The 24,076-nt window shown below is 49.9% G+C and overlaps 2 protein-coding genes across 3 annotated transcripts in view; one reads left to right on the forward strand and one right to left on the reverse strand.

Annotated features, from left to right (window-relative positions):
* The first annotated feature begins 78 nt into the window (after positions 1-78).
* Positions 79-18,306, forward strand: DHX38 (DEAH-box helicase 38). The gene is given in 28 exon segments (XM_047712139.1): positions 79-436; positions 2,500-2,839; positions 3,186-3,373; positions 4,087-4,188; positions 4,716-4,863; positions 5,020-5,138; positions 5,300-5,376; positions 5,831-5,986; positions 6,477-6,638; positions 6,828-6,935; positions 7,306-7,418; positions 8,905-9,042; positions 9,437-9,623; positions 9,759-9,944; positions 10,304-10,444; positions 10,626-10,736; positions 10,826-10,942; positions 11,126-11,233; positions 11,633-11,745; positions 12,453-12,661; positions 12,751-12,905; positions 13,317-13,350; positions 13,353-13,471; positions 13,571-13,705; positions 13,899-14,024; positions 14,543-14,638; positions 16,288-16,409; positions 17,823-18,306. Coding segments are annotated over 27 exon segments (3,642 nt in total). The 5' UTR covers positions 79-436; positions 2,500-2,516; the 3' UTR covers positions 17,872-18,306.
* Positions 17,026-24,076, reverse strand: part of PMFBP1 (polyamine modulated factor 1 binding protein 1) — a 129,829-nt gene continuing 122,778 nt past the window's right edge. Inside the window, exons 23-24 of one of the 2 annotated variants that reach the window (XM_047712140.1) lie at positions 22,751-22,989; positions 17,026-17,470 (exon numbers count right to left, since the gene is read on the reverse strand). In XM_047712140.1, the coding sequence (XP_047568096.1) occupies positions 17,433-17,470; positions 22,751-22,989 (277 nt within the window). In that variant the 3' untranslated portion in view covers positions 17,026-17,432. Of the gene's footprint in view, positions 17,471-20,470; positions 22,193-22,750; positions 22,990-24,076 lie in introns of those variants that run through there. The other variant, XM_047712141.1, reaches the window with a different exon arrangement.

A 24,076-nucleotide genomic window follows, 5' to 3' on the forward strand; every position in this document is an offset into this window, starting at 1 on the left:
TCCAACAAGCGGAAGTGGTTATTCTAGTCTCGCCCACTTTGTCCGGCTTCGGCCGGAAGCTGTAGAGTCACTTCCGCCCTTACTAAACATGACCGATCTCCTTCCCCCACCCTCCTTCTCCTCTCGCCTCTCAGACTAATTGTGATTGGTCGCAACGAGACTCGCGGTGTCTCTGATCAAAGTCCCAGAGGAGGACACTCTAGCCTTGAGTGCTCGGTCGCTTTCTGCCTCACACTTGGAGGAAAGAGCAGGCGTTTTCCGGGCTGCACTCGATGGTCTCTTTGGACGGATAGAAGGGATCGCGCAAGGTATTATGGGACAATAATGGCCGCGTTCAAGATTGGTGTCTGGATCTGTAAGGCCTTCTGAGTGAGGGGTGGTGGTGCCGCCGCCCCAGAATCTGGGACAGAAGGTCCCGAGAGTCGAGCTTGGTGAGGTGAGTGTCCCTTCTTCCTTCCTGACCTGCCCTTCCCTAATCATGGCAGCTCCTGGCGGCAGATATCGGTCCTTCGCTCAGGTTCCTGCCCGGGTTTGCAAAGTCTCGTCCCTGTCACCCAACTTGCCTTTCTCACCTTAGGGATGCTGCGCCGGTCAGCCCTGCCCCATCCTTTCTCGTTGATCTGGTCAGATCCTGCTGCTTGGGGCGGCCTCATGGAGGTGCAGGGATGCTGTCCAGGGGTCACCCTGCACCCTTCCTCAGGCTTCTGCTTTAGCCCCCTCCCAGGCCGAGTCCGAGCACGAGTAGGGATCCTGTGTCTTCCTTTTCTCTGTCATAGTTGTATCTTTATTAGGTGATCTCCTGGACTAGAGGGCGAGGATTTTTGTCTGTTCGTTCTCTCTTCTATTCCTATTGCCCAGAACAGCAACTGGCTCACAGAAGGAAGTTAATGAAAAATTGTTGAATGAAAAAAAAATTGTTGAATGAGTAAATCTAGTTTTTCGAAATTGTTTTTTTGTATCCTGCGTGGCTTCTCTGTCATTAATCATTCTCCAGAATCCAGCCCCTTAACTCTGTATTTGTTCTCAGCAGCTAATTAAGTCTTGTCAGACGCCTTGTCCTGGGCTGTTGGTATGTACCTTTGCTGTCTCTAGAAATGTTTGGTTTCCCGTTCTCCATTACTCTGTTTAAATTCATTCATCCATTTATTCAGCAAACGTTTATTTTGCTAGGCACTGGGACAGCAACAGCAAGACAGACGAGGTTCCCTTTTTTCCCATTATAGGAGTATATTTTCTAGTTCAGACTACTGCTGACAAAACATGTATGTGTTTACCTTCCTATTTAGATATCCTCTCATGCACACAGATGTCACCAATATGCAGCTTTCCCTTTTCTCTTGTGCCTGATGGCATTTTTCAAAATGCAACTCTTCTGTGTATGTCCTTGTTATGTGTTCAGTCTGTTTGGCTTTATTTCTCTATAGAGCCATGCGTGTTAATTATTGCTGGGCAAAACATTCTGGATTCCGGTGGTACCCTACACCTTGACAGTTACTTTGCTTCACTGACTTGTTGAAAGGGGAGTTACCCAAGCACGCAGGAATCAGTGTATGTTTAAAAATGGATGGTGCGTAATGGGAGGTAAAGAGGAATTTGTTACAAGTTGAGTGCCAGAAAATCTTACAGTCACCTTAATACTTTTCATGAATACCGTTTCATAACCTAGTGTTTCTCATCAATATTTTTGGAGAAGGTGGATTGTTATTAAACAGATTTCAGCTGCTGTGAGGTAATTCTTTTCTACACAACACAACTGGTGCCAAAAAAGCCATTAGTGTATGGATCACATGGATGGCAGCTTTATACACCAATGTGCCTACTCTACTGTGTCTGTAGTTTAAAGGGAGGGAGAGGTAGAACAACTCAGGTGGAAAATTTTGAGCCCCAGCTGGTATATAGGAGCATAGTAAGTAAAATAATATAACACATTTATGTAATGCTGTATATTTACAGAGAGCTTTCACATACACTCTAGTATTTAATTCTCACAGTAACTTCATGGATTAGATAAAGCAAAAAGTATTTCTGTTTTACAGATACAGAAATTATGGCTAACCAAATATTAAGTTATCTGCTTACAATCATACAAGTAGAAAATGTCAAAATCTTGCATTCTAGCTGAGGATTCTGACTTAAAATCTAGTGGTGTTTCCCCTATAGTCCCTTTCTAGATGCTATTATGTTCTGGCAAGTGTCCCTTAGTAAGGTCTGTTCTTGCCTGGATGATACCCCTTGGATCCTGGTGTTTGGTGGGTGTGCGAGTGTGTGTGTGTGTGTGTGTGTGTGTGTTTCTGATGTGTGTTGGGGTGGGAGTCAGAGGATCTTTTGAGATTGTCAGTGACTTAATGGAAAGGTCTTGGCAAGAGGTAGCTAAACAAAGCCTGGTCTTGATGGGGAGGTTAATCCCCTGAATATACTTCTAACTTCAGTTATCCTGGGTTATAGCAAGTTGAACCTTCTCTTACATCCAGTACAAAATGGGTTGTCTTTCTTCCACAGACATCCCAGAGCCTGTCATGGAGGATACCAGCGAGGATGCCTCGATTCATCGATTGGAAGGAACTGATATGGACTCTCAGGTTGGCGGTCTTATTTGTAAGACCAAAAGTGCAGCCAGTGAGCAGCATGTTTTCAAGGCCCCCGCCCCCCGCCCTTCATTGCTGGGACTGGACTTGTTAGCTTCCCTGAAACGAAGGGAGCGAGAGGAGAAGGATGATGGGGAGGACAAGAAGAAGTCCAGAATCTCTTCCTACAAGGACTGGGAGGAGAGCAAGGATGACCAGAGGGATGCTGAGGAGGAGGGCAGTGACCAAGCTGGCCGACACAGCCGAAAAGACAGGTAAAAGCTGTAGGTTGGGTTGACCCAAAGGGAACGAGAATGGAGGCCAGGAAATAGCATCTCATGTTTATGTCTGTTTTCTAATTGGACGTGTAGATCTTCATGATTTTATTATGATTCTGTAATATGGAAGGTAGACAGGAATTGGTGTTTTCTTCAGATTTGTGGGGAACATTCAAAGGCGACTAAAGAAGAGAGGATGGAGGTTAGAAGTGCTTTGGGTGGTTGCCATAAGTAAGCCTGCAGGGAGATAAAGTGGAAAAGGACAGGTCAGCCAGCCAGGGGTCTGGGGGCAAGGTTTTTCTCCCATGGAAGGGCCTTTTACCGGTTGCCCTCCCTGTTTCAGACATTATCGGTCTGCTCGGGTAGAGACTCCATCCCATCCTGGTGGTGTGAGTGAAGAGTTTTGGGAACGCAGTCGGCAGAGAGAGCGGGAGCGGCGGGAGCATGGTGTCTATGCCTCGTCCAAAGAAGAAAAGGATCGGAAGAAAGAGAGATCACGGGATCGAGACTGTGACCGCAAGAGAGACAGAGGTAACCGGTCGGCATCATTCAGATAGTTCTGAGCAGAGCCATCGATAGTCCAGTCGTGATTGGGATAGGTGATACTCTGGGCAGAGCAGCCCGGTTAAACATTTGAATTAACATGTCAGCCTCTTTCCTGTTGCAGGAGTTTTTCTAACGCCCAGTAATTAGGGAGCCCTGTTGGTTTTGATTGTGTCAGGGTTAGGAATAGCAGGCAGCTTAAGAACTGTTACTTGCAACAAAGCTGCTTTGCTTGAGTGTGTGCTCCTTGTTTTATTATAGTTGGTGATACAGGTGATAACAGGTAATATGTACAAGAAGCCAGAATTTACTACAGTGCTGGTGACAGAGAAAGGACAGTGCTGTGGAGCAAAGCTAGACATAAAATCCAACGCTGGCTTTGCTTAGTGTTGTTTTAAGTTTTACAGCTTATACACTTGTAACTATTAAACAGCTATTCACTGTAGACTTGTAACTATTGTTTTTTGAATTCTTGCAGGAAAATAACTGTTACTGTGAGTTTGAAACTTTCTAGCCAGTAACTATTTTTTCCCCTTGAGAGAATGGGGATATGTGAGTTTCAGGAGCCCATGGATCGCATTAGAACAGTGCAGGTTGCACCTGTGAGTGAGTGGGAAGGCCTGTCCTTTCTCTAGGGTGAAGACGGGTGGAAATTAGGATGGGACACATATATCCTAAGCTCTGTGTGTGGCTCTCAGCAGATGAGCGGGATAGAAGCAGACACAGCAGCAGATCCGAGCGAGATGGAGGGTCAGAGCGCAGCAGAAGAAATGAACCGGAGAGCCCGAGACACCGACCAAAAGGTAGACTGAGCCATCGCTTGTGACTTGTGAGGGGTCGAGTGTATAAAAGGCGAGGCGAGTGACTCCTCTCCTCAGTTGATTTGCTGTGGGCAGAGTCAGAATTGCTGATTTCACTATGAACCTCTAGGAATACTTGGTTCTGAGTCAGGGGACGCCCTGGACCTGGCGAGACGGATCTGGTCCTTTAAGCTGATAGGCCAGTTGGCTGAATGGCAGGAAAGAATAGGGAGCTGGAGAAGAGGATTTATTAAAAATAATTATATCCATGAGGAGTATGTTTGCTGAGAGAAATTGGCTGTTCTTTCAAATAAACATACTTTAAAAAAGAGAAAAATGTTATAAACCCATGAAAACTGGACCATTAAAATCCCGGTATATTTAAAAACTGTCCAAACTATCTTACCTGTTACAAATAGATATAAAGTTTATGCATAGCAGAAGAAAGAAATTTGGGGAATTGACTTTTGGCTAATAGCTCTAGAACCTAAGTTGGATGTTTCCTGTGGTTGTGTTCTTTGTGGCCTCAGATGCAGCTACTCCTTCAAGGTCTGCCTGGGAGGAAGAGGACAGTGGCTATGGCTTCTCAAGGCGCTCGCAGTGGGAATCCCCGTCTCCAACACCTTCTTACCGGGATTCTGAGCGGAGCCATCGACAGTCCAGTCGTGATCGGGATAGGTGATGTTCTGGGCAGAGCAGCCCAGTTTCTCTGGGTGGGTGGCAAAGGGTGGACGTGAGGAGGGCAAAGGGGCCTGGGTTGGGAAAGCAGATGGCCACTGGGGAACACGCTCAGCCTAGTGACTGCTCAGTGCTGCTGCTTCTACTGCTGCCCAGGTCCGTGCGGAGCAGGTATTCAGACGACACACCTCTGCCGACCCCATCCTACAAATACAACGAGTGGGCCGATGACAGAAGACACCTGGGCTCCACGCCCCGTCTGTCCAGGGGCCGAGGTAAGGCGGGGAGGGAGGAGGAGGCAGGAGAGCAGGATGACTCGTCCCAGTGAGGTCGAGCATAGCTGGACTCGGGAGCAGTGTGGCTCTGCAGGGCTGTAGGCATCCGCTGGGGATAAACTGGGGTCACTGGGACTGACCTGCTACGTGTTCTCCTGCAGGGAGACGTGAGGATGGTGAAGAGGGAATTTCGTTCGACACAGAAGAGGAACGGCAGCAGTGGGAGGATGACCAGAGGGTAAAAACTTGACATCTTTGAGGGACTGCACGAGGGCTAGTGGCCCTGCGTAGGGAGTGGGCCGTGAGTGAAGTCCAGTGGAACTGGACTTTGGTGAGGGAACTTAACACGGGGCAGGCTGGGAGCTGAGCCCTATTCAGTCCTGAGGCTCTGGAATTGGTTCACGGAGACACAGGCTCCTGCACCAGCTCCTTCACCAGACCCAGGGCCGACCCGAGTTGTTAGTTGAGTGCTGGTGCCACCGTGTGGTAAATGTGGGAAGTGCCGTCACGAGTCCACGCCCGGAGTTACGCCCGGAGTTCTCCTCTAGATGGCTCATCTCCTAGTAGGGCGGCCCTTGCCTCGCCCCGTCATCCCACCAGTGACTTTTTCCCAGACATCTCTTCTCTGGCCTTGTCATTCACGTACACTCCATCTGTCCCTTGTTCTCATTGCCTTGTCCCCTGTGTTGCAGCAAGCGGACCGGGATTGGTACATGATGGATGAGGGATACGACGAGTTCCACAACCCCCTGGCCTACTCCTCCGAGGATTACGTGAGAAGGCGGGAGCAGCACCTGCATAAACAGAAGCAGAAGCGCATTTCGGCTCAGCGGAGGCAGATCAATGAGGTGGGCAGCCCGCGGGAGTCGGAGCCGACTCCGCTGGAGCCGGGGGCACGGCTCGCCTCCCAGTCACTGATGTGCCCGGTGTCGCTGTACCTCTGGAGGCAGAGGAGGGGTGGGCTTCAGATAACTTCCAGCTGCTAACTTCCTTCTTTTGCAGTCCTTCCTCGAGGGCTGCCATGGATGGGAAACTGATAGGGTGGGTTCTGGCTCTGTGTTCTTCGTGTCTCCGACTGGGGCTGGGGACGCTCGCCATGTGTCTGTCTGTATAGAGGTTCTGACTTAGATATAAAGGGCCGCTGCTTAGAAAAAATACTGCTGGTGATTTGGGATCAGCAACTCTGCTTTCTAAGGAGCTGCAGGGTACAGAGGCCCGGGACATCTCTCTGGCAATCCCTGGCCCTTCTGTCAGGACTTGATGAGTGGACTTGCCAGTGACCTTTCAGGATGCCTTTTGGTTGCAGTGTGAGCGTGGCCTCCTGTTGTGTTGTCACAGGATAATGAGCGCTGGGAGACCAACCGCATGCTCACCAGCGGGGTGGTCCATCGGCTGGAGGTGGACGAGGACTTCGAGGAGGACAGTGCGGCCAAAGTGCATTTGATGGTGCACAACCTGGTTCCTCCCTTTCTTGATGGGCGCATCGTCTTCACCAAGCAGGTGAGGCTCCCGGGGCCCGAGAGAAGCCAGCTCAGGTAGAACTGAAGTGAAAAAAGAGGAGAGGAGAAAAAAGGCCCCTTGCCCGATCGGGTAGCAGTCTGTTCCATTTCCCGGGGCTGCTATGCAGTGGACCTTCCTGTTGAGTTAACCATTAGTGGGGAATTTCTCTTTTTCCTCAACCTTTTGCAGCCAGAGCCGGTGATTCCAGTCAAGGATGCCACTTCCGACTTGGCCATCATTGCTCGAAAAGGCAGTCAGACAGTGCGGAAGCACAGGGAACAGAAGGAACGGAAAAAGGTTGGTTTCTTGTCATTGGGGGTTGGGCTGTCTCTTGTGGGTGTGGGTTTTTTTGTTTTCTTTTGGTCTTTTTTCTTTTTAGAAAAATCGTATTAGCTCTCCCAGGTAGGGGTCTTGTTGGAAGTTCGATGCCCCTCCCAGAGCAAGAGCAAGCCGTTGGAGGAGGGCACTGTGTTCTTCCGCTACGGCCTTAGTGAAGACAACCGCAGGGCCTGATGCTCGGGGAGCTTGAGGCTGAAATGGGGAAGCGGGCTCAGTACCACTGTCGCCTTCTGGGGATTCACCACTTGCTGGGTGCGGCGTCTTGTCAGGTGGGATTAATTTTCCATCGACCGAAATCGTGTTACATGATGTTTGGTATTTTTTTCAGGCTCAACACAAACACTGGGAGCTGGCTGGAACCAAGCTAGGAGACATCATGGGTGTCAAAAAAGAGGAAGAGCCAGATAAAGCTCTGACAGAAGATGGTAAAGTGGACTATAGGTAGGAGCCCTGGTCAGCAACAGGCTGTATTCAACGAAGATACTTGCTGGGGAATGGATAGAATTTGTGTTTTCTGAATAGGAAAATCATGTTACTTCGGTCTTGCGGTCCCTTCTGGTCCCTTCCTCCTGGTCTTTCTCTTCTACCATCTGCGGGTTTTCCTAGATAGTCTTCCTCTTGCCTCCACTGCTACTGCTGTAGGCGCCACCCCTGCCTGCCGGCCTTGAACACCTCACACATACTCATGCCCAGAGGTCTCATGCCAGTCCCATGGGGTAGGTGCTGTCCTTCTCGTGTCCTGTGTGCAGCAGATGAGGTCCAGGGAGGTTAACTGGTTTGAGGTCACCCGGCTGATAAATGGTGGTTTGATGATGATCCCTGGACAGTGGGACTTGGAGCCCAGTATTTTAGCTACTCTGCTTCACTGTGTTTTAGATGTTCAGTATGGGAGGGTGGGGTTTGCCCCCTTAGATTTCAGTTTAATGGAAAGAGGAATTTTAATAGTGGTTTGAACATTGAAAGGATTGTCTTGTCAGAGAGAGACATTTCCGTTCATAGAGATTTTTAAACAGATGGTAAAGAGCTGCTTATTGGGGTTCCCACCTTGGGTAGGTGACTGGACTCAAATGTCCCTGGTGAGTCTTGTTCTCTGAACATTCTAAGGTCTTGCCGAAGCGGCATCCGAGTGAATAGTCCTCTGTACCCCTGTGAGAAATGACCCAAGTGAGAAGTTGGTACGACCAATCAGCCCTTGTTAGCCTGTAGTTCATGTAGTCCCGTAGGCGTTGACTGTTAGCTGACCAGGAGTGATGGTGAAGTTAGAAATACCCATGGGGTGGGCCTGCCAGGGGTCCAGTCTCTCGGGGGTGGGCGAGTGGCAGAGGCACGGACTTCGGCAACACTGAACCGCTCTCTCTTTGCCGTGCAGTCTGGGGAGACTCACAAAGTACTTTTGAGTCTAGGCCTGTGTGCATGTGTGAGATACTTGCGTGCTTTCAATGAAAGCTGTTGGTCAGGACTCAGTGGGTGTGTTCTCACAATTCTTTGAAAATGAAGCTGCTCAGACTGTGCTGTCCTGCCCAGAGGAGAGAGAAGAGGTCTGAGCCGGGTCCAGACACTGTGGCCTCGTGTCCTCCTTTCAGCCCTTTTCGCATGGTGCCAAAACCACCCCTGGTGTTCTGTACGAGATCCCGAGCTGGAGGGCAAGCTCTTTAGGGCTGAGATTTGGCCCGTTTGCTAATCTGAGCTCCTGCATGTCCTACTGAGCCCTGTACCTGAGGGTGTCGTGTATGTTGTGGCTTCTCAGGCAGCAGTGCCAGTCCCTGAGGCAGAGGACAGGAGCAGCGTTTCAGGTTGTCTGGCTGCGCGGGTGTCGCAGAGCCTTCTTGTGTCTTGTTAAGGTAGTTCTCGTTCTGGGGTGCCTGCCCAGTCAGGAAGAACAGCGTGGGAAATCGTGCAGGGTGATGGGGCTCCTTTGTGTTCTCAGGACAGAGCAGAAGTTTGCAGATCACATGAAGAAAAAGAGCGAAGCCAGCAGCGAGTTTGCCAAGAAGAAGTCCATTCTGGAGCAGCGACAGTATCTGCCCATCTTCGCTGTGCAGCAGGAACTTCTGACTATCATCAGGTGATTCCTTCCCGGGCCTGGGATGGCCACTGTTGAGTTGGGTTCCCCTTTGTCCCTTAAATTTACTCAGTAGCTCTTCTGCTTTGGGGCGTTGTATCTGATGGAGAACACAAAGAATTTTTTCTTACCTTATATGGGTGCTCTTGGCTTCTTTGGTCAAAGCAGGCAAGACAGCATTGCTTTGTTACAGTTCACTTGTTTAACCCCCCACAGTCTTCTAGACTTTCTAGGAGGCGTCTCGGTTCTGGGCCGTTATCCCAGGGAAATCCACCTTTCCGAGCGGGCATGCTCCTTGGATAGTGATGTGGGCATAGGAGGTGGTCCCATCTTCTCAGAGGCTCCCCGGTGGCCTTCCACTCAGCACGACTTGCCCTTCATCTTCTCTCCCTTGTAGAGATAACAGCATCGTGATCGTGGTTGGAGAGACAGGGAGCGGTAAGACCACTCAGCTGACGCAGTACTTGCATGAAGACGGTTACACGGACTACGGGATGATCGGGTGCACCCAGCCTCGCCGTGTGGCTGCCATGTCTGTGGCCAAGAGAGTCAGTGAAGAAATGGGGGGAAGCCTTGGTGAGGAGGTGAGTGGGTGTGAGGGCTGAGCCGTGTGGCTTCCATCTGCTTAAGCTGATCTGCTAAGGCCTGGACCCAGCACAGGGTGTGCCAGTCGTGACCTGGGGCCCAGGGCTTTTGAGCCCTTTCTCTCTGACCTTCAGGTGGGTTATGCGATCCGCTTCGAAGACTGCACGTCAGAAAACACCTTGATCAAATACATGACGGACGGGATCCTGCTCCGGGAGTCGCTCCGGGAAGCGGACCTGGATCACTACAGTGCCATCATCATGGACGAGGCCCACGAGCGCTCCCTCAACACTGATGTGCTCTTTGGGCTGCTCCGGGAGGTGAGGGCTTTGGGGTACACGCCGTCTGCGCCCTTGGGGCTTTGAGCAGCGCGCTGTTGGTAGTGACCCAGGTGGGCCTGGGCTCTCGCCTGGGAGGCTGAGGGGTCTCTGACAGGCCAGAGTGTCCCCCGAGGCCTCCAGGTTGCCGGGCTCAGGCCTGGTGTTGTAGTTCACTCTGTTCTTGCTCAGCTGAGTACTCGTGGTTCTCTTGGCTCTGGCTTCCTGGCTTCAGGCTTCAGGATTCTTAAGAGTCTAATGTGCCAGTCCGTTAGCTTCGGCCTCTGTTTCATTTGGGGGTAGTGTTGGGTGCCGAGGGTTTCGAATCTCTGGGGAAGCCTCACACTGACCTTTTCTCTTAGGTGGTGGCTCGGCGCTCAGACCTGAAGCTCATCGTCACGTCAGCCACTATGGATGCAGAGAAATTTGCTGCGTTTTTTGGGAATGTTCCCATCTTCCACATCCCTGGCCGAACTTTCCCTGTTGACATTCTCTTCAGCAAGGTACTGAGGTTTCCTTTTTGAACCAGTCCTGATCTCTGATGAGAACCCAGCCCCGTCTGTAGCCCTGAACATACCCCACTCTCTGGCCCCACACCAGTGACTGGCCACCGGTTCCCAGAGGGGTGCCAGCCTGCATTTCCCTTGGTAACTGCCTCTGACTGTGCCCCTGCTGGTGTTGCAGACCCCGCAGGAGGACTATGTGGAGGCCGCAGTGAAGCAGTCCTTACAGGTGCACCTGTCAGGGGCCCCTGGGGACATCCTTATCTTCATGCCTGGCCAAGAGGACATTGAGGTGTGTGCCTTGGTCATGACTGTGATGAACGGGTAGTGCCCTGCCTGTGAGGGGCTCTGGTGTCTCATGGCTCCTCCCTCTGCCGTCAGGTGACCTCAGACCAGATTGTGGAACATCTGGAGGAACTGGAAAATGCACCTGCCTTGGCTGTGCTGCCCATCTACTCCCAGCTACCGTCCGACCTCCAGGCTAAAATCTTCCAGAAGGTGCAAGAGCAAAAATGTCTGTCCTGGGTCCCCACCTTTGGGTCTCCCTGGATTCTCCCCAGGACGGCTGAGAGAGAGAGAGGGTGTTACTTTTCTGGCAGGGGTGGGGGTGTTCTTTCCCCTGTAGTCTTTCCTACCTGCGGGCCTACAGCCTGTCCTCCTGTACATCCTGCCCGGCTCTAGGCTCCAGATGGAGTTCGGAAGTGTATCGTTGCCACCAACATTGCTGAGACGTCTTTGACTGTCGATGGCATCATGTTTGTTATTGACTCTGGTTATTGCAAATTAAAGGTAAGGAAAGACACGGGCCCTGGGGCCCTGGAACGTTACCGTAACTCAGTTGGGGGAGGGCGGGCCCCGGGTCCTCGGCCCACAGAGGCAGGACGGACTCAGAAGCGCTGGTACTATTTGAGAGGCTAACATTTGAGTGCTGATTTTGCAATGCACCTGACCGATTGAATCCTAGTGATAACACCACGAAGTAGATGATTTAGTAACTCAGTGGAGATTACAGAGCTGGTCTTTGTGGGGGAGATTTCTTAAGTTTCCTGGCTTCAAAAGATGGCCGCAGGCATTGCTAAAACACCATGGTCTGTGATTGTAGCAGCCTGGGCTGTCTTTGTCTCAGAGCTGCCTCTCCTTTGCCCTTGCTCTCTCCTTTATCAGCCCTTTATTGTCTCCCCTCCCAAGGTCTTCAACCCCAGGATTGGCATGGATGCTCTACAGATCTACCCCATCAGCCAGGCCAATGCCAACCAGAGGTCGGGGCGCGCTGGCCGGACGGGCCCAGGTCAGTGTTTCAGGTAGGAGCCCTGTGCTAGCCTGCTTTCTGGGGCAGTACTGGGATTGCGGAGTGTGGAGCTGGGGCAGTGGGTGCTGGACTGTGATCCCGCACAGGGATGCCGGCCCCAGGATCCCTGAGGCTGGGCACTGGTGGCAGGACTGCCACCTGTTGGTCTTCTCATCATCCCCTGCCGAGCGGAAGCAGCAGCCTTCCCAGGCACCTGTGAGGTGTGAGCGGCTTTGGGTTTCAGGCAGCCCCGAGTGGCAGTGGAGCCCAGGGCACTTCCCTTCAAGGGTAGATATGAACAGATTTATGGGGTTCTGTAGGAGTTTTCTTTTTCATTGCTTCTAATTTTTAGAAATACTCACTACAGAAATCCCGAAAGTACAGAAAACTGTAAAGAAAACAAAAGCAAGCCATGATTCTAGTCCCAGGCTCATGGGTTCCAGACATAAAACACATGTGTAGGCTCATTGGTTCCAGAAATAAAACACGTGTAGGAGACTCCAGCAGAAGCGTGAGCTGGCGGGACTGAATTTTGAATGGGTGGAAATTCGGGATGAGAGGGGGAGTTGGCCTCCATCCCTGTGGCTTGCAGCTCTTCCAGCCTCTCTGGGGCATGGGCACGGGGAGAGTTGAGCAGCATGGCTCAGCCCCCGGGAGGGATGCCCGCGCAGGCGTTGGGCCTGTTGGAGACTCAGCAGGGCCTGTCCTCCTCCCTGGCAGGCTCTACACCCAGAGCGCCTACAAGAACGAGCTCCTGACCACCACGGTGCCTGAGATCCAGAGGACCAACCTGGCCAACGTGGTGCTGCTGCTCAAGTCCCTCGGCGTGCAGGACCTTCTGCAGTTCCACTTCATGGACCCGCCGCCCGAGGACAACATGCTCAACTCCATGTATCAGCTCTGGATCCTTGGGGCCCTGGACAACACCGGTGCGCGGGCCCCGGCGGCTGGGAGAGAGATGGGGTTCTCTCTTGACCTCACTGCGTCCCCTCAATGTCCGGATTTGCCCCTCTTCCAGGTGGTCTGACCTCGACGGGTCGGCTCATGGTGGAGTTCCCCCTGGACCCGGCGCTGTCCAAGATGCTGATTGTGTCCTGTGACATGGGCTGCAGCTCGGAGATCCTGCTCATCGTGTCCATGCTCTCCGTGCCGGCCATCTTCTACAGGCCCAAGGTGGGGACGTGGTGTCCTGTGCTTCTACCCCAGCGGCCGCAGCGCAAGTCATGGGGCTTGAGGAAGGACTAGAGGGAACTGGTTTCTTCTTGTATTATTAACATGGGATGGAGGGACAGGAGTCAGAACTTTCAAAGAATAATCTTGCTGTTTTCTGGTAAGCAGTTTGGGGTGAGGGAAAGCCTGGGCTACACGAGGGGTTCTCAGAGAGTGATTTGGGAATTGGCAAGAGTGTTTTTTATCTTCCAGTGTCGTTGTGTCTCGGCCCTCGTGTTTTAGACTAAATATTTTGTTATAAGCTATGTTATTTTCCATGTTGTCAGGGTCACATATCGACGTGGGCAGGCGCAGGGGTCTTCTCAGAGGGCCTGGACTGCCTGTGCTCAGAGTAACGGTCCTTTTTCCTTCTAGGGCCGAGAGGAGGAGAGCGATCAGATCCGGGAGAAGTTGCTGTCCCTGAGAGTGATCATTTGACCTACCTGAATGTCTACCTGCAGTGGAAGAATAATAATTACTCCACCATCTGGTGTAACGATCATTTTATCCATGCCAAGGCCATGCGGAAGGTAGGGGCAGTAGCCCAGATGAGCAGGATGTTGGGGTGATGGGTGGTAGGGAGCAAGAGGGGAGGGCTCGCTCCTTCTCTGCTCCGTGTCCTGCTCTAGGTCCGGGAGGTACGGGCTCAGCTCAAGGACATCATGGTGCAGCAGCGGATGAGCCTGGCCTCGTGTGGCACTGACTGGGACATCGTCAGGAAGTGTATCTGTGCAGCCTATTTCCACCAGGCAGCTAAGCTCAAGGTGAGCCAGGGGAAGTCTGGTTGTGGCCCCTCTCTGGCCTGGTAATTGTTGCAGAGCAAAGTTTTTTCTCATTGTCCAGTCCTGCAGATCTGGGCTTTCCCCACCAAGGCCCTGTGTCAAGACAAGGGATGCAGTGGCTGCCCACATGAGGTGTGATTTCTTGCTGTGGTTACCTGTTCTGTCTCTTCCCTAGGGAATTGGGGAGTATGTGAATATCCGGACAGGGATGCCCTGCCACCTGCACCCCACCAGCTCTCTCTTTGGAATGGGCTATACCCCAGACTATATAGTGTATCACGAGCTGGTCATGACCACCAAGGTGAGTCTTTTCTGACACAGCTTGCGTGACGTAGGCTTACCTGGCTGGGCCAGGCCTCTGTAACCCTTCCTTGCCTTCCAGTATGTGCTTTGAGCTTGGGAGACTTGAGGCCACATGAGTTGCTTTGAGGGGAGTTGAGAGACTGGTTTTCAGTTGGGTTTGGGGGAAGACTTATGTAGAATTAATCTTTAGATGACAGTCGCCTCAGCTGCGCCAGTGGATTGTTTTCTGCTTCCTGCCTGGGTTAAGCAACCCCTCTTGGTGTCATGAGAAGCGCTTTCCGAGGGTCTAGGCCTTTTCTCTTGGATACAGAGGGCATGTTTTCAAGCATGGAGACATTTCCATGGGAGAAAGGATTAAAATTCTGGTGTCTAGGGCTTATGTCTGCCTTTTTCAGCCTCAGAGGGCTGGGGGTAGTCCCTTCCCACATAGGCCCTAATTGTGGAACAGTTGTGGAAAGCACAACCCAAAGTATTGGCCCTTCTGTGGCGACCACTCTGTGATCCTTCTGCTTGCAGGAGTACATGCAGTGTGTGACTGCCGTGGATGGAGAGTGGCTGGCGGAGCTGGGCCCCATGTTCTACAGCGTGAAACAGGCGGGAAAGTCTCGGCAGGTAAGGGCCCTGCGGGTTCCATGGAGGTTTTGTTTGCCTCCATGGGTGGGACCCATTTTTTTGCTTAGGCTGGTATTGAAGACATGTCATCATCTGACTCCTGCCTTCCTTACGTCTTTCTCAAACACTATGATAATAAAAATCAAACAATATATAAGCTGGGATCAAGCCAGATTGGTCTGTTAGATTTGCTCCATCTGCTCCAGTTGCTTGCTTGGCTGAGCTTTTTATTTTTTATTTTTTCCTTTTTATGATTTTATTTACTTATTCTGAGGGAGTAGGGACAGGGAGAGACTCTCAGGCAGACTCTGCCTTGAGCTCGGAGCCCAATGCTGGACTCAATTCCATGACACTGAGACCATGACCTGAGCTGAATCGAGAGTTCGATGCTTAACCAACGGGGCTACCCAGGCCTTTAAAAAAAAAAACAACTTATTATTAGAAAGTCCAGATATTCATAAAAGCATAAAAAACAGTATAGGAAGCCATCATAAATTCATCACCTGCTTGCCATAATGACCAACATTGGTCAGTCTTGTTTGGCTTATTCCTACCCTCCTCCGCACACTCATTTTTTTTCCTGGAAAAATTTTAATGTGCATTTCAGACACATTATTTCACCAACATAAACTTGAGTAAGCATCTTGTTTAAAACTTGTTTTAAAATGTAACTTTTGTGCCATTACTGTTTAACAGAATTAATCCTTAATGTTATCTAAGTTTCCAGTTTCTATTCATATTTCTCCTTTCATCCCAAAGATAACTTTTTATGATTGATCTGCTTGGATTAGGATCTGAACAGTTGTTCATGTTACATGTGTTAAGTCTTTTATTCTAGAGCATGCTCTGCCCCCATTCTTTATAATGGCATTGATTTATTGGAGAAACCAGGTCACTTCTAGAATGTTCCATGTTCTGTATTTGGTTAGTTGCTTTCTCATGATGGTGTTTAACTTGTGCCTCTATTCCATGTTAATTTTATAAACCGGAAATTAATCTCAAGGCATGATAGAATTCAGTTTTAGCTGTTTTGGGCAAAGATGTGTAAATGCATGTGGTGGTGTGAACGTCCTTCTAGATCTTGTCAGGAAGCACGTCAGGTCTGGTGGTCCCACTTTTGAGGATGCTAAGCTTGATCAGTGGTTCTCCCTGATCCCGCTAGCAGAAGTTCTCTAGCTGCTGCTCTGTCTCCCCGTGGTCTTACTGTCCATGGACAGCGACTGCCTAGAGCTGGGATTCAGGGCTATGGAAGGTGGCAGGGCTCCTGCTTCTACTCTTGTCAGTACTGTCTGCGTTGGGCTGGCGTACTTCTTCCTTATGCGTATTTTTCCCAGTTGGGGTCATGTCTCCCTAGTTTCCTGTACCTCCTGGCATCACTGTGCACTTGGTAAGAGAGTGAAAGTACTTACTGAATTGAGTGGAGTGCTGAGGCATGACAGGGTTCGGACTGAATTGTGCAGTGTCTGGCTTGACTCATTGAGGAGAATAGGCTTCAGGCTCAAAAGACAAGGCAGCCTTAGTGTTGGGGCACAGAGCCATATGGCCCCAGCTCTGGAAGCTGACCCAGAGGACACAGCACCTGGCTTGTGGCAGAGTGTGGATGAGGCCTCTTCACCTGCCGGTCCCCGGTCCATCTCTCACTTTTCTAGGAGAACCGCCGACGGGCCAAAGAGGAGGCCTCTGCCATGGAGGAGGAGATGGCCCTGGCTGAGGAGCAGCTGCGAGCCCGGCGGCAAGAGCAGGAGAAGCGCAGCCCCCTGGGCAGTGTCCGGTGAGCTTCGGCCTTGGAACCCTGGCTGGGATGGAGCCCGTCTGTGGGAGGCTCTGGGGACCAGCCTGAGAGACTGAGCAGTCCCGACGCAGGGGTTGCGATCTAAGACAAGTGAGTATAGGGCTGAATGGTGACAGAAGTTGACTCGTCCCTCATGGAGGCATGGGAAGGAGTTCCAGACACACTGTCTCTGGTGGTGATATGTCTGCAACTCCTGGTCCCTGTCATGTTGTTCTCTGGTCTGTGGTTGGCTGGAGAAGTTCCAGCTTCACTGACAAGCGAGGACTTGGAAATCACGGTGGGGATGGGAGGGGAGCCTGGGAGCCTGGGAGCCTTGGAGCCTTGGTTTCTGTGTCTCTGCTGGCCCGGAGTTGGCTCAGACTTCACAGGTGAAGGGCACAAGTTCTCTGTAAGACTGCCTTCACTTCAGACCCCAGCTGCAAGTTGGGGGGTTGCCAAAGGTCACTCTTACTTCTGACCAATTTGCTACAAATTTGGGGGTCCCCGAGGACTCTCCCACGTTCGATAATTTTCTAAAATAACTCATAGAATTCAGGAAGGTACTGTGTTTATGATTACAGTTTTATTATAGCCAAAGGATACAAATCAGAACCAGCCCAATGGAGGGACGCAGAGAATGAGGTCTGTGACAGTCCTGCATGTGAAGCTTCCATTGTCCTCAGGGCCCCACAACCCTCCTGGCATGCTGGGGTGTGATAGTAAGCACAGAAGCACTGTTGGCCAGGGAAGCTGCCATGTCCAGAGCTTCAGTGTCCAGCATTTTATTGGGGTCATTCATGGGTGTGAATGGTTGAGTAAACATCCATGTGGTTGACTCACTCCCCAGCCGCCTCCTTTCCACAGAGGCTGGGCTGATACCACAAGGTCACATTACAGCCCTGAATCATCTCGTTAGGAGAAATTATTAGATGTGGTCTGAGGGCCCACTGGGAGTAACAGTAACATTCAATCCACGGTCATCAGAGATGACCTTCCAGGACCGGGGACAGATGCATGGGTGGTTCATTGGTAGAATTGGTAGAATTCTCGCTTGCCAGCACCTGGGGACAAAGGCCAGTTAGATTCTTTATTAGACAGATGGAGTGGCAGCCTGGTGAGGTGACTGGAAGGCTGCTTCCACAGCTCACCTAGGAGGTATGAAAGGAATTATTAAAAGAGCTACCTCCCAACGGTCCTTGGTGGATATCAGAATGAGGTGATATTTATTCGTTCCCCATTACAAATGAGAAAGGCAGTGGGGGTGGAAATGTGCTGGAGGAGAAGACCTTTCAGTCCCAAACCCTGCTTATACACCACTTAGAAACAGGAAGGCCTTGGGCTCCTCATCCTCCTGGGCATCCTGGTTGGAGTGAGCAGCAGCGTGATTCCTCATCCCTCCTTCTGTGTCTCCAGGTCTACAAGATCTACACTCCAGGTCGGAAGGAGCAAGGTGAACCCATGACCCCTCGCCGCACACCAGCCCGCTTTGGGCTCTGAGCTGAGGCTTTGTCTGCAGAGGATGCAGCCGTGTATGGAGTCCTGAGCCCCATGGCTAGAGCACCTGGGGCCTGCCACCAAACCCCTTCATCTGCGCGCTTTCATCTGTGTACGTCATGGCCCCTGGGGGAGGCTGCGGCAGGGGCCAGCTCTGCAACGGGGAGGAGGAGTTCCTCAGTGCAGGCCTGGGTGCAGAGCAGCAGAGAGCGGCCAGGGCCGTGAGAGGGGGCCGGACCCATCGTATCCAAATAACCATTCCCAGGATGCTTGGTGTATAAATGACGTGGCCGTGACTATGGTTTTTTAAATTCTGTGTAAAGCAGCAAAATAGAGCTAGAGGGAATTGTAATTTGGTTATCATTCAGGATTTGGAAATAAATTTATTGTTTGTAAAATGTTATTGCATTTCAGACTGTTCCTTTTTCCCTCACTGCCCTAAATCACATAATAAGATCACATAAGAAAAATCACATAAGAAGATGGGCAGGACTCCGACCTGACTTTCCTTGGGTGGATCCTTCTAAAACCTCGGCTCACCTATTTCTATTCTCTGGGTAGTGCCTCTTTGAGGCGGTTGGCAGATGGGACGTAGCTACAGGGAAGCATAATGGCCTGGGGCCCTGGACAGGTTGAACTCTGGGGGTGCCTTGCTCTTCCCGAGGCTGGTGGGCAAGGCAAGGCTGGCCAGGGGCCAGGCGGGAAGTTGATGAGCAGCCGTGTGCTCAGTGCCCTTCCCCAGGGGTGGGTTCGCAGCTCTATTGCTCAGAATGGCAGAAGTTCCTGCTCTGCATGTGGAAGGATGATGTATTGGCAAAAATAGTATAAGACATTGCTTATTGATTTTCACATAAAAGATGATCCTTGCTGGATCATCTAGTCCTTTCTCTTATGAAGCAGCCTTGATCTGCTGAGGTGGCTTTTTGGGTATTTGGCCTTTTGTATCACCCACGGCCCTTATTTTCTGATCACCTGGGATGGGGCTTCTGCCGGGCGCGCTGGTTACAGGGTTCTGTGCTGGGGCTGAAGAGCTACTAACTGATGGGCTTGGCCTGGGGCTCAGAAGCACCTTGAACGCAGGCCAGCCACACTCAGCTCCAGCCTCTTGGGTCGTGCTGCTCACTATTACTTCTATTCCTTTTCTCACATTGTCCCTGGGATGTAGATTTAAAATTTAAGTCAGTTTCATGGATGAGTTTGGAAGCCTGGCTTCACCAGCCAGCACCAGCCACCACCTCTACTTCCATTCTTTTTACCTCTAACTGCTTTTATTGGGAATTCAGGTAGAAACTGACTTTTCATGGCTCTGGACTGGAGAGAGGGCTTCTGGCTGCTCCTCTGGGAAGGCGTCTAATCTTGGCATCGGGAGGGCTAGCAGAACGTGTCTACCTGCTCTGTGGAAAGAAGCAAGCTGGGTATGTGATCTCATTATAGACTTGGGCTAGGGATGCAACAGAACAGGGCAAAAACTGAGGTTCCAGTGAATATGGCTTTGTTAGTAACAGGCTGTGACCTTGGCCATGAGCTTACCTTCAAGTTCCCTAGGTCACAAAAATGAAGCCAGAGGTTATGAAAACCACGAGTCAACCCAGCCTTCTCATTTAAAAACAAGGAATACATACAGGTGCCACAGGCTGTTTGGGGAGCGTCCCTGCCTCCGAGCAGCACTTCCTGAATCTTCTTTGGCGTTGGGACTTCTGCACAAGAGTCTCTCTGGACTTCTGTCTCTAATGTTTTCTTTAATTTATGGACCTTTTCCATTCAGATGCACCTTAAAATTCCTTCCAGCTTTATACTCTGATTCTTACCACTCTTCCTCAGATAATAACCAATTTTTGCCCCCAGAGAAAAAAAAGCATGTCTGTGACAACAGCCCTGAAGTGGGCTCTGGAGACTGGCCTTCAGGCTTCCTGGTGTGAGGGAACAGTGAGGCCGCTGAACTGGACATCTTTATGGGGGCCTCCTCTTGCTCTCAGTCATGTGCATCTCTCTGTAAATGCCTAGTTGATGGTAATGGCACTTTAGACACATTAAAGATGTCAGCATTTGAGCGTTTCAGGCTGATATGGGGGCTCATTCTAGGGACCCCAGAGCTTGCTTGCCAGGTCCTATCTATGGCAGGAAGCCTCCTCCTCAGCTGGGCTGTGTAGAGAAGCCTCAGAAGCCAAGTGCTTATGGGGCACCGTGGTGGTTGCAGAGAGCTCCTCCTTCCCTTTAGGAAGGTTGCAGTGTCTGATGTCTGCTCTGGGTTTCTTGAGCTTGGGGGAGGAAGTTATACTCCGGTGGGCAGAAGAGGATCTGCTGCAAGGGATTCTGTGGGCCCCAGGTATCAGAATCTGAGTGACACCTTCCCACTGGGTGGCCACAGCACGTACTTTACTGACAATCCCCTTGGCTAAAGTTAGTCCTAGCTTTGTAACTCTTTCTTTCCTTCCTTGGTTGCTTCTTAGAGCAGTTGTAGGTGCACAGCAGAATTGAGCAGGAAGTACTGAGACATCCCATTTACCCCCTACCCCCAACGTGCCACAAGCACAGCCTCCCCACTAACAACATCTTCTACCTGACTGGTTCATTTGTCACACTCGATGAAGCTACATTGACACATTATCCCACAGACCCCAGACTTTACGTGAGGGTCACTCCTGATGTTACATACTCCATGGGTTTGGGAAATGTATAATGACACGAAACCAGCGCTAACTGTATCATACAGAGACCATTTCTATTATTAGCTATTCATACTACTTTTTAGAAACCCCTTTGGTTATTATTATTTTTTAAAGAATTACGGTTAGCTTTTCTGGCCTTTGCCTTATCTTTAGAGAAACTACATTTCCCTAAGTTCAGCCCCTCTACCCCATCAGATCTCCCCGGCTGGGCTTGCTAGGCCAGAAGGCTAGGTGACATGTCCATGTTTTTCTAGCTCTGCTGCTCCTTTGCTCCCTATAGCTCACTACCTGCCCTGCTCTGGTGGAATGACCCCACAAGAAGTGAAAGATAACTTTGAAAAAATGTACCACATTCAAAGTATCCAGCTACTACTGTCCAGCCAGTAAATATGATCCATTTTCATAAATATAGGGACAAAATGCTTTTTTTTTTTCCAGTAGACTGTATTGGGGATTTTAATGACGTTGAAATTTTGTTTGAATAAATGGGCCACAGGCTAGAAGCAGGACATCATTTCATTAATACCAGGTTCTTCACTTTTTGTTTCCTCTGGAAAATATATCCTTACTCTAAACCTGATGGGGATACACAGTCAAAAATAAGCACAAGCAATCAGACAACAACTGTCGCAGCAGAGACTACCAGAGATGCCTATCATTCCTGCCCCAACGCTGCACTTTCCTTATTTGCCCTTGCCAAGTACTGGCAGGGAAATGCTATGTAATAGGTCTTGGCTTTTGTCTGGCTGGGCAGGGAGGCAAGAATATTTAAGAATCTTTACCAGCTAGTGGGTTTCTTCACTTCCCCCACGCTCCCCACCCCCGGACACAAACTCTTTCATTTCTTTCTCTTACTTTACCTTAGTAGCTAATTTCCTACAGACCAAGAATATAAATTCCAGATATGTATTCAGTTTAACAAAATCCTACCACAATAAAATAGTTTAGCTGTCCTTGGAGTTTGTTGTAATGGAATTGTATTGAGCTGGCTGGGGAGAAAAATAAAATTGTTAAAGGAGAAATGCAATATGGCGGAAAGAAAGTGGACAGCTATGTCCCTCCTCTGTTCAGAAAATGCATCACTCCTGTCTCTGCCTTTCTTTTGGGTCTCGGGATTACTTTCCTTTTTGAGGGTTTTAAGGGTTTTTTCTTGCATTCCAGGCACATAGGAAAAATAAAGGGGGAGCTAATTATCTATTGTTGGTTTAAAACTATCCAATAATCCAGAAACTTGCTTTGAGAATTATGGCTTTCCTGTATATATGAAAGACAATATGTCTTTTAGAATCCAGAGAAAACAGGGATGAACATGTTGCTGTGGGCTGGAGGGGGCAGAGATGTCTGCAAGACGCCAAGAGCTCACGGAGACTGCTATGCTCATGTTTTTATTTTAGAATTTGGGTCTGGAGATGGTAGTATGGTTCCAGTGCTCACTCCACTGCAGAAAGTGGACAAAACTCAATAAAATGTTAGCATCTTGCAAAATAGGCAGGGACCTTGATGCATTCCTGTAAGAGCTGATCCAGGTCAAGAGAGAGGGGTAGAAAATCACTGTCCTCTGAAAAACATACGTGGAAATGATGCCCAGGGCAAGGTGCTGATTCTAGCAATATGAGGAACCTGAGGGAACAGGGAGGAAATGACAATCTTGATTTGAGGAGAAATTAATGAGATGATTCCTCAAGGACTGGCCTCACGGCTGGTCGGCTCAGTTGTGGGGGTGACTTCTTCCCTTTGGGGTAACATGGGGTCTATAGGTGACAGAAAAGGTAGTTATGGATCCAGGTTATACAGGGGATCAGGGTGTTCTTGTTGGGTTTTCAGAACACATTATAGGAGGAAGATGTTTATTCTGGCTGTTTCCCTCTTGTCCCCACACTTCCCAAAAGGGACTGGATCAGGGGAAGGGATAGGTCTGAGATATGAGGCACTTGGCTATCATCAAAGAGTCTTAGATCAGAACGAGCCTTAATTCACTCACCTCTTCCGTCAACAAATGAGGAAAGAGTAATCTCTGGTTCAGAGTAGCTAGAAGTTCTGTCCCCTAGTTCCTACTTTGAATTCCCAATCTAATGATCTCTTCTTAAGAAATAATATCAGGCTGTTGCTATTTTTTTGAACCATGGGACTAAGAAAGGCACTATCATGTAAGTAGCAAAAGACAAATGGCAGACATACCTGAGCAGTGGGGAATCCCAACAAACTTGGTGATGTCCATTCTTTGGCTCATGTCCTGGGTCGTACCCCTCCAGCCCAAGGTGGCACACACTTTTCCCTTCTGTATGGGCTCCGTCTTGCTTGGGCCCAGGGCTTTGGTGTATAGCCTTGGGTGCCCGGTTTTCAGCTTCTTCTCCTCTATCTCAGTCTTCAGTTTCTTGTTTTCCTGCTGCAGATGGACCATTACATTGTGGAGGTGTCTGGGGAAGGAGGGAAGGACAGGAGTTGTTTGGTCTGCTGCAGCATCTTTGTCCCCCACTTTATCAAGGGCGGATAAAGGCGCCACAGGAAGGAGGGCCAGTAACATCCAAGTCCTTTCAGAGCTGATGCTCTCATTTTCCATAGAGATGGAGGCCTATGTGTATCCCCTGGAAGAAGACCAGGCGCAGGGTCAGGGTGGGCCCCAAAACAGTACTTCTGAGCCACTGCGTCATGTCAGCTCATGGCTGGTTTTCATATCTGTCAGATGGGGACAGTTGAGTCTGATCTGCCTTCTATGCTTCATATAAAGCTCCAGTTTGACAAATGATGGAAATTTGATTTGAAGAGCTGGAAGGCTGTCATGAAAAATCCCATGTGCCTGGCCCAGCTATGCCTGGGAAACACTCTCATCCAGTTCTGATGCCAAAGCAAGTTCTTTCCCCTCCCTTTGCTAGAAGGTTAAGAGCCCAGGGAATCCCAGCTCTGTTGAGAGCTTGGGTAAGTAACTTGTCCCCATCTATGGATGAAGAAATGGTGGCAGTGATTTAGGCAAGGTGAAAGAACTTAGCATATCTCTTGGGGCTCCATAACTGGTCATATTTCTCCAAACCAATGTCGAGGGCAGTGGGTGACCATGGGCTCTGGAACCAGACACCCCAAGTTGGAATTCTGGCTCTGCCATTTACTATTCATGAGGCCAAGGGCAAGTTATTTAGCCTCTGGGTTCCTCTCTTTCTTCATCCATAAATGGGAATTTTAATGGTACTGAACTCATGAGTTCTTATAAAGATTAAATAAATAATACATATAAAGCACTTAGAACAGTGCCTCGCACATGTAACAGATAAATATTACTTGTGTCATTATTATTATTAAAAGATGGCTTTTCTTCAAATAGGTTCAAACTCAGGAATGAGTTCTTTGTGAAACAGAACTTCCTCAAACTTGGCATACTATAAGAAAAAGTTCTGTTTTTCTAAAATGCTCTGTTACCTGCAGATTTTTTACAATTTCTTTTTTTAGCTAATCCCTTCCAGAAAATGCTTTTGTCCAAGTGAAAAGTTTCGTGGTCTATTCTAGAGGGAA

The sequence above is a fragment of the Lutra lutra genome, chromosome 17 (genome assembly GCF_902655055.1).
Source record: "Lutra lutra chromosome 17, mLutLut1.2, whole genome shotgun sequence".
NCBI lineage: Eukaryota > Metazoa > Chordata > Mammalia > Carnivora > Mustelidae > Lutra > Lutra lutra.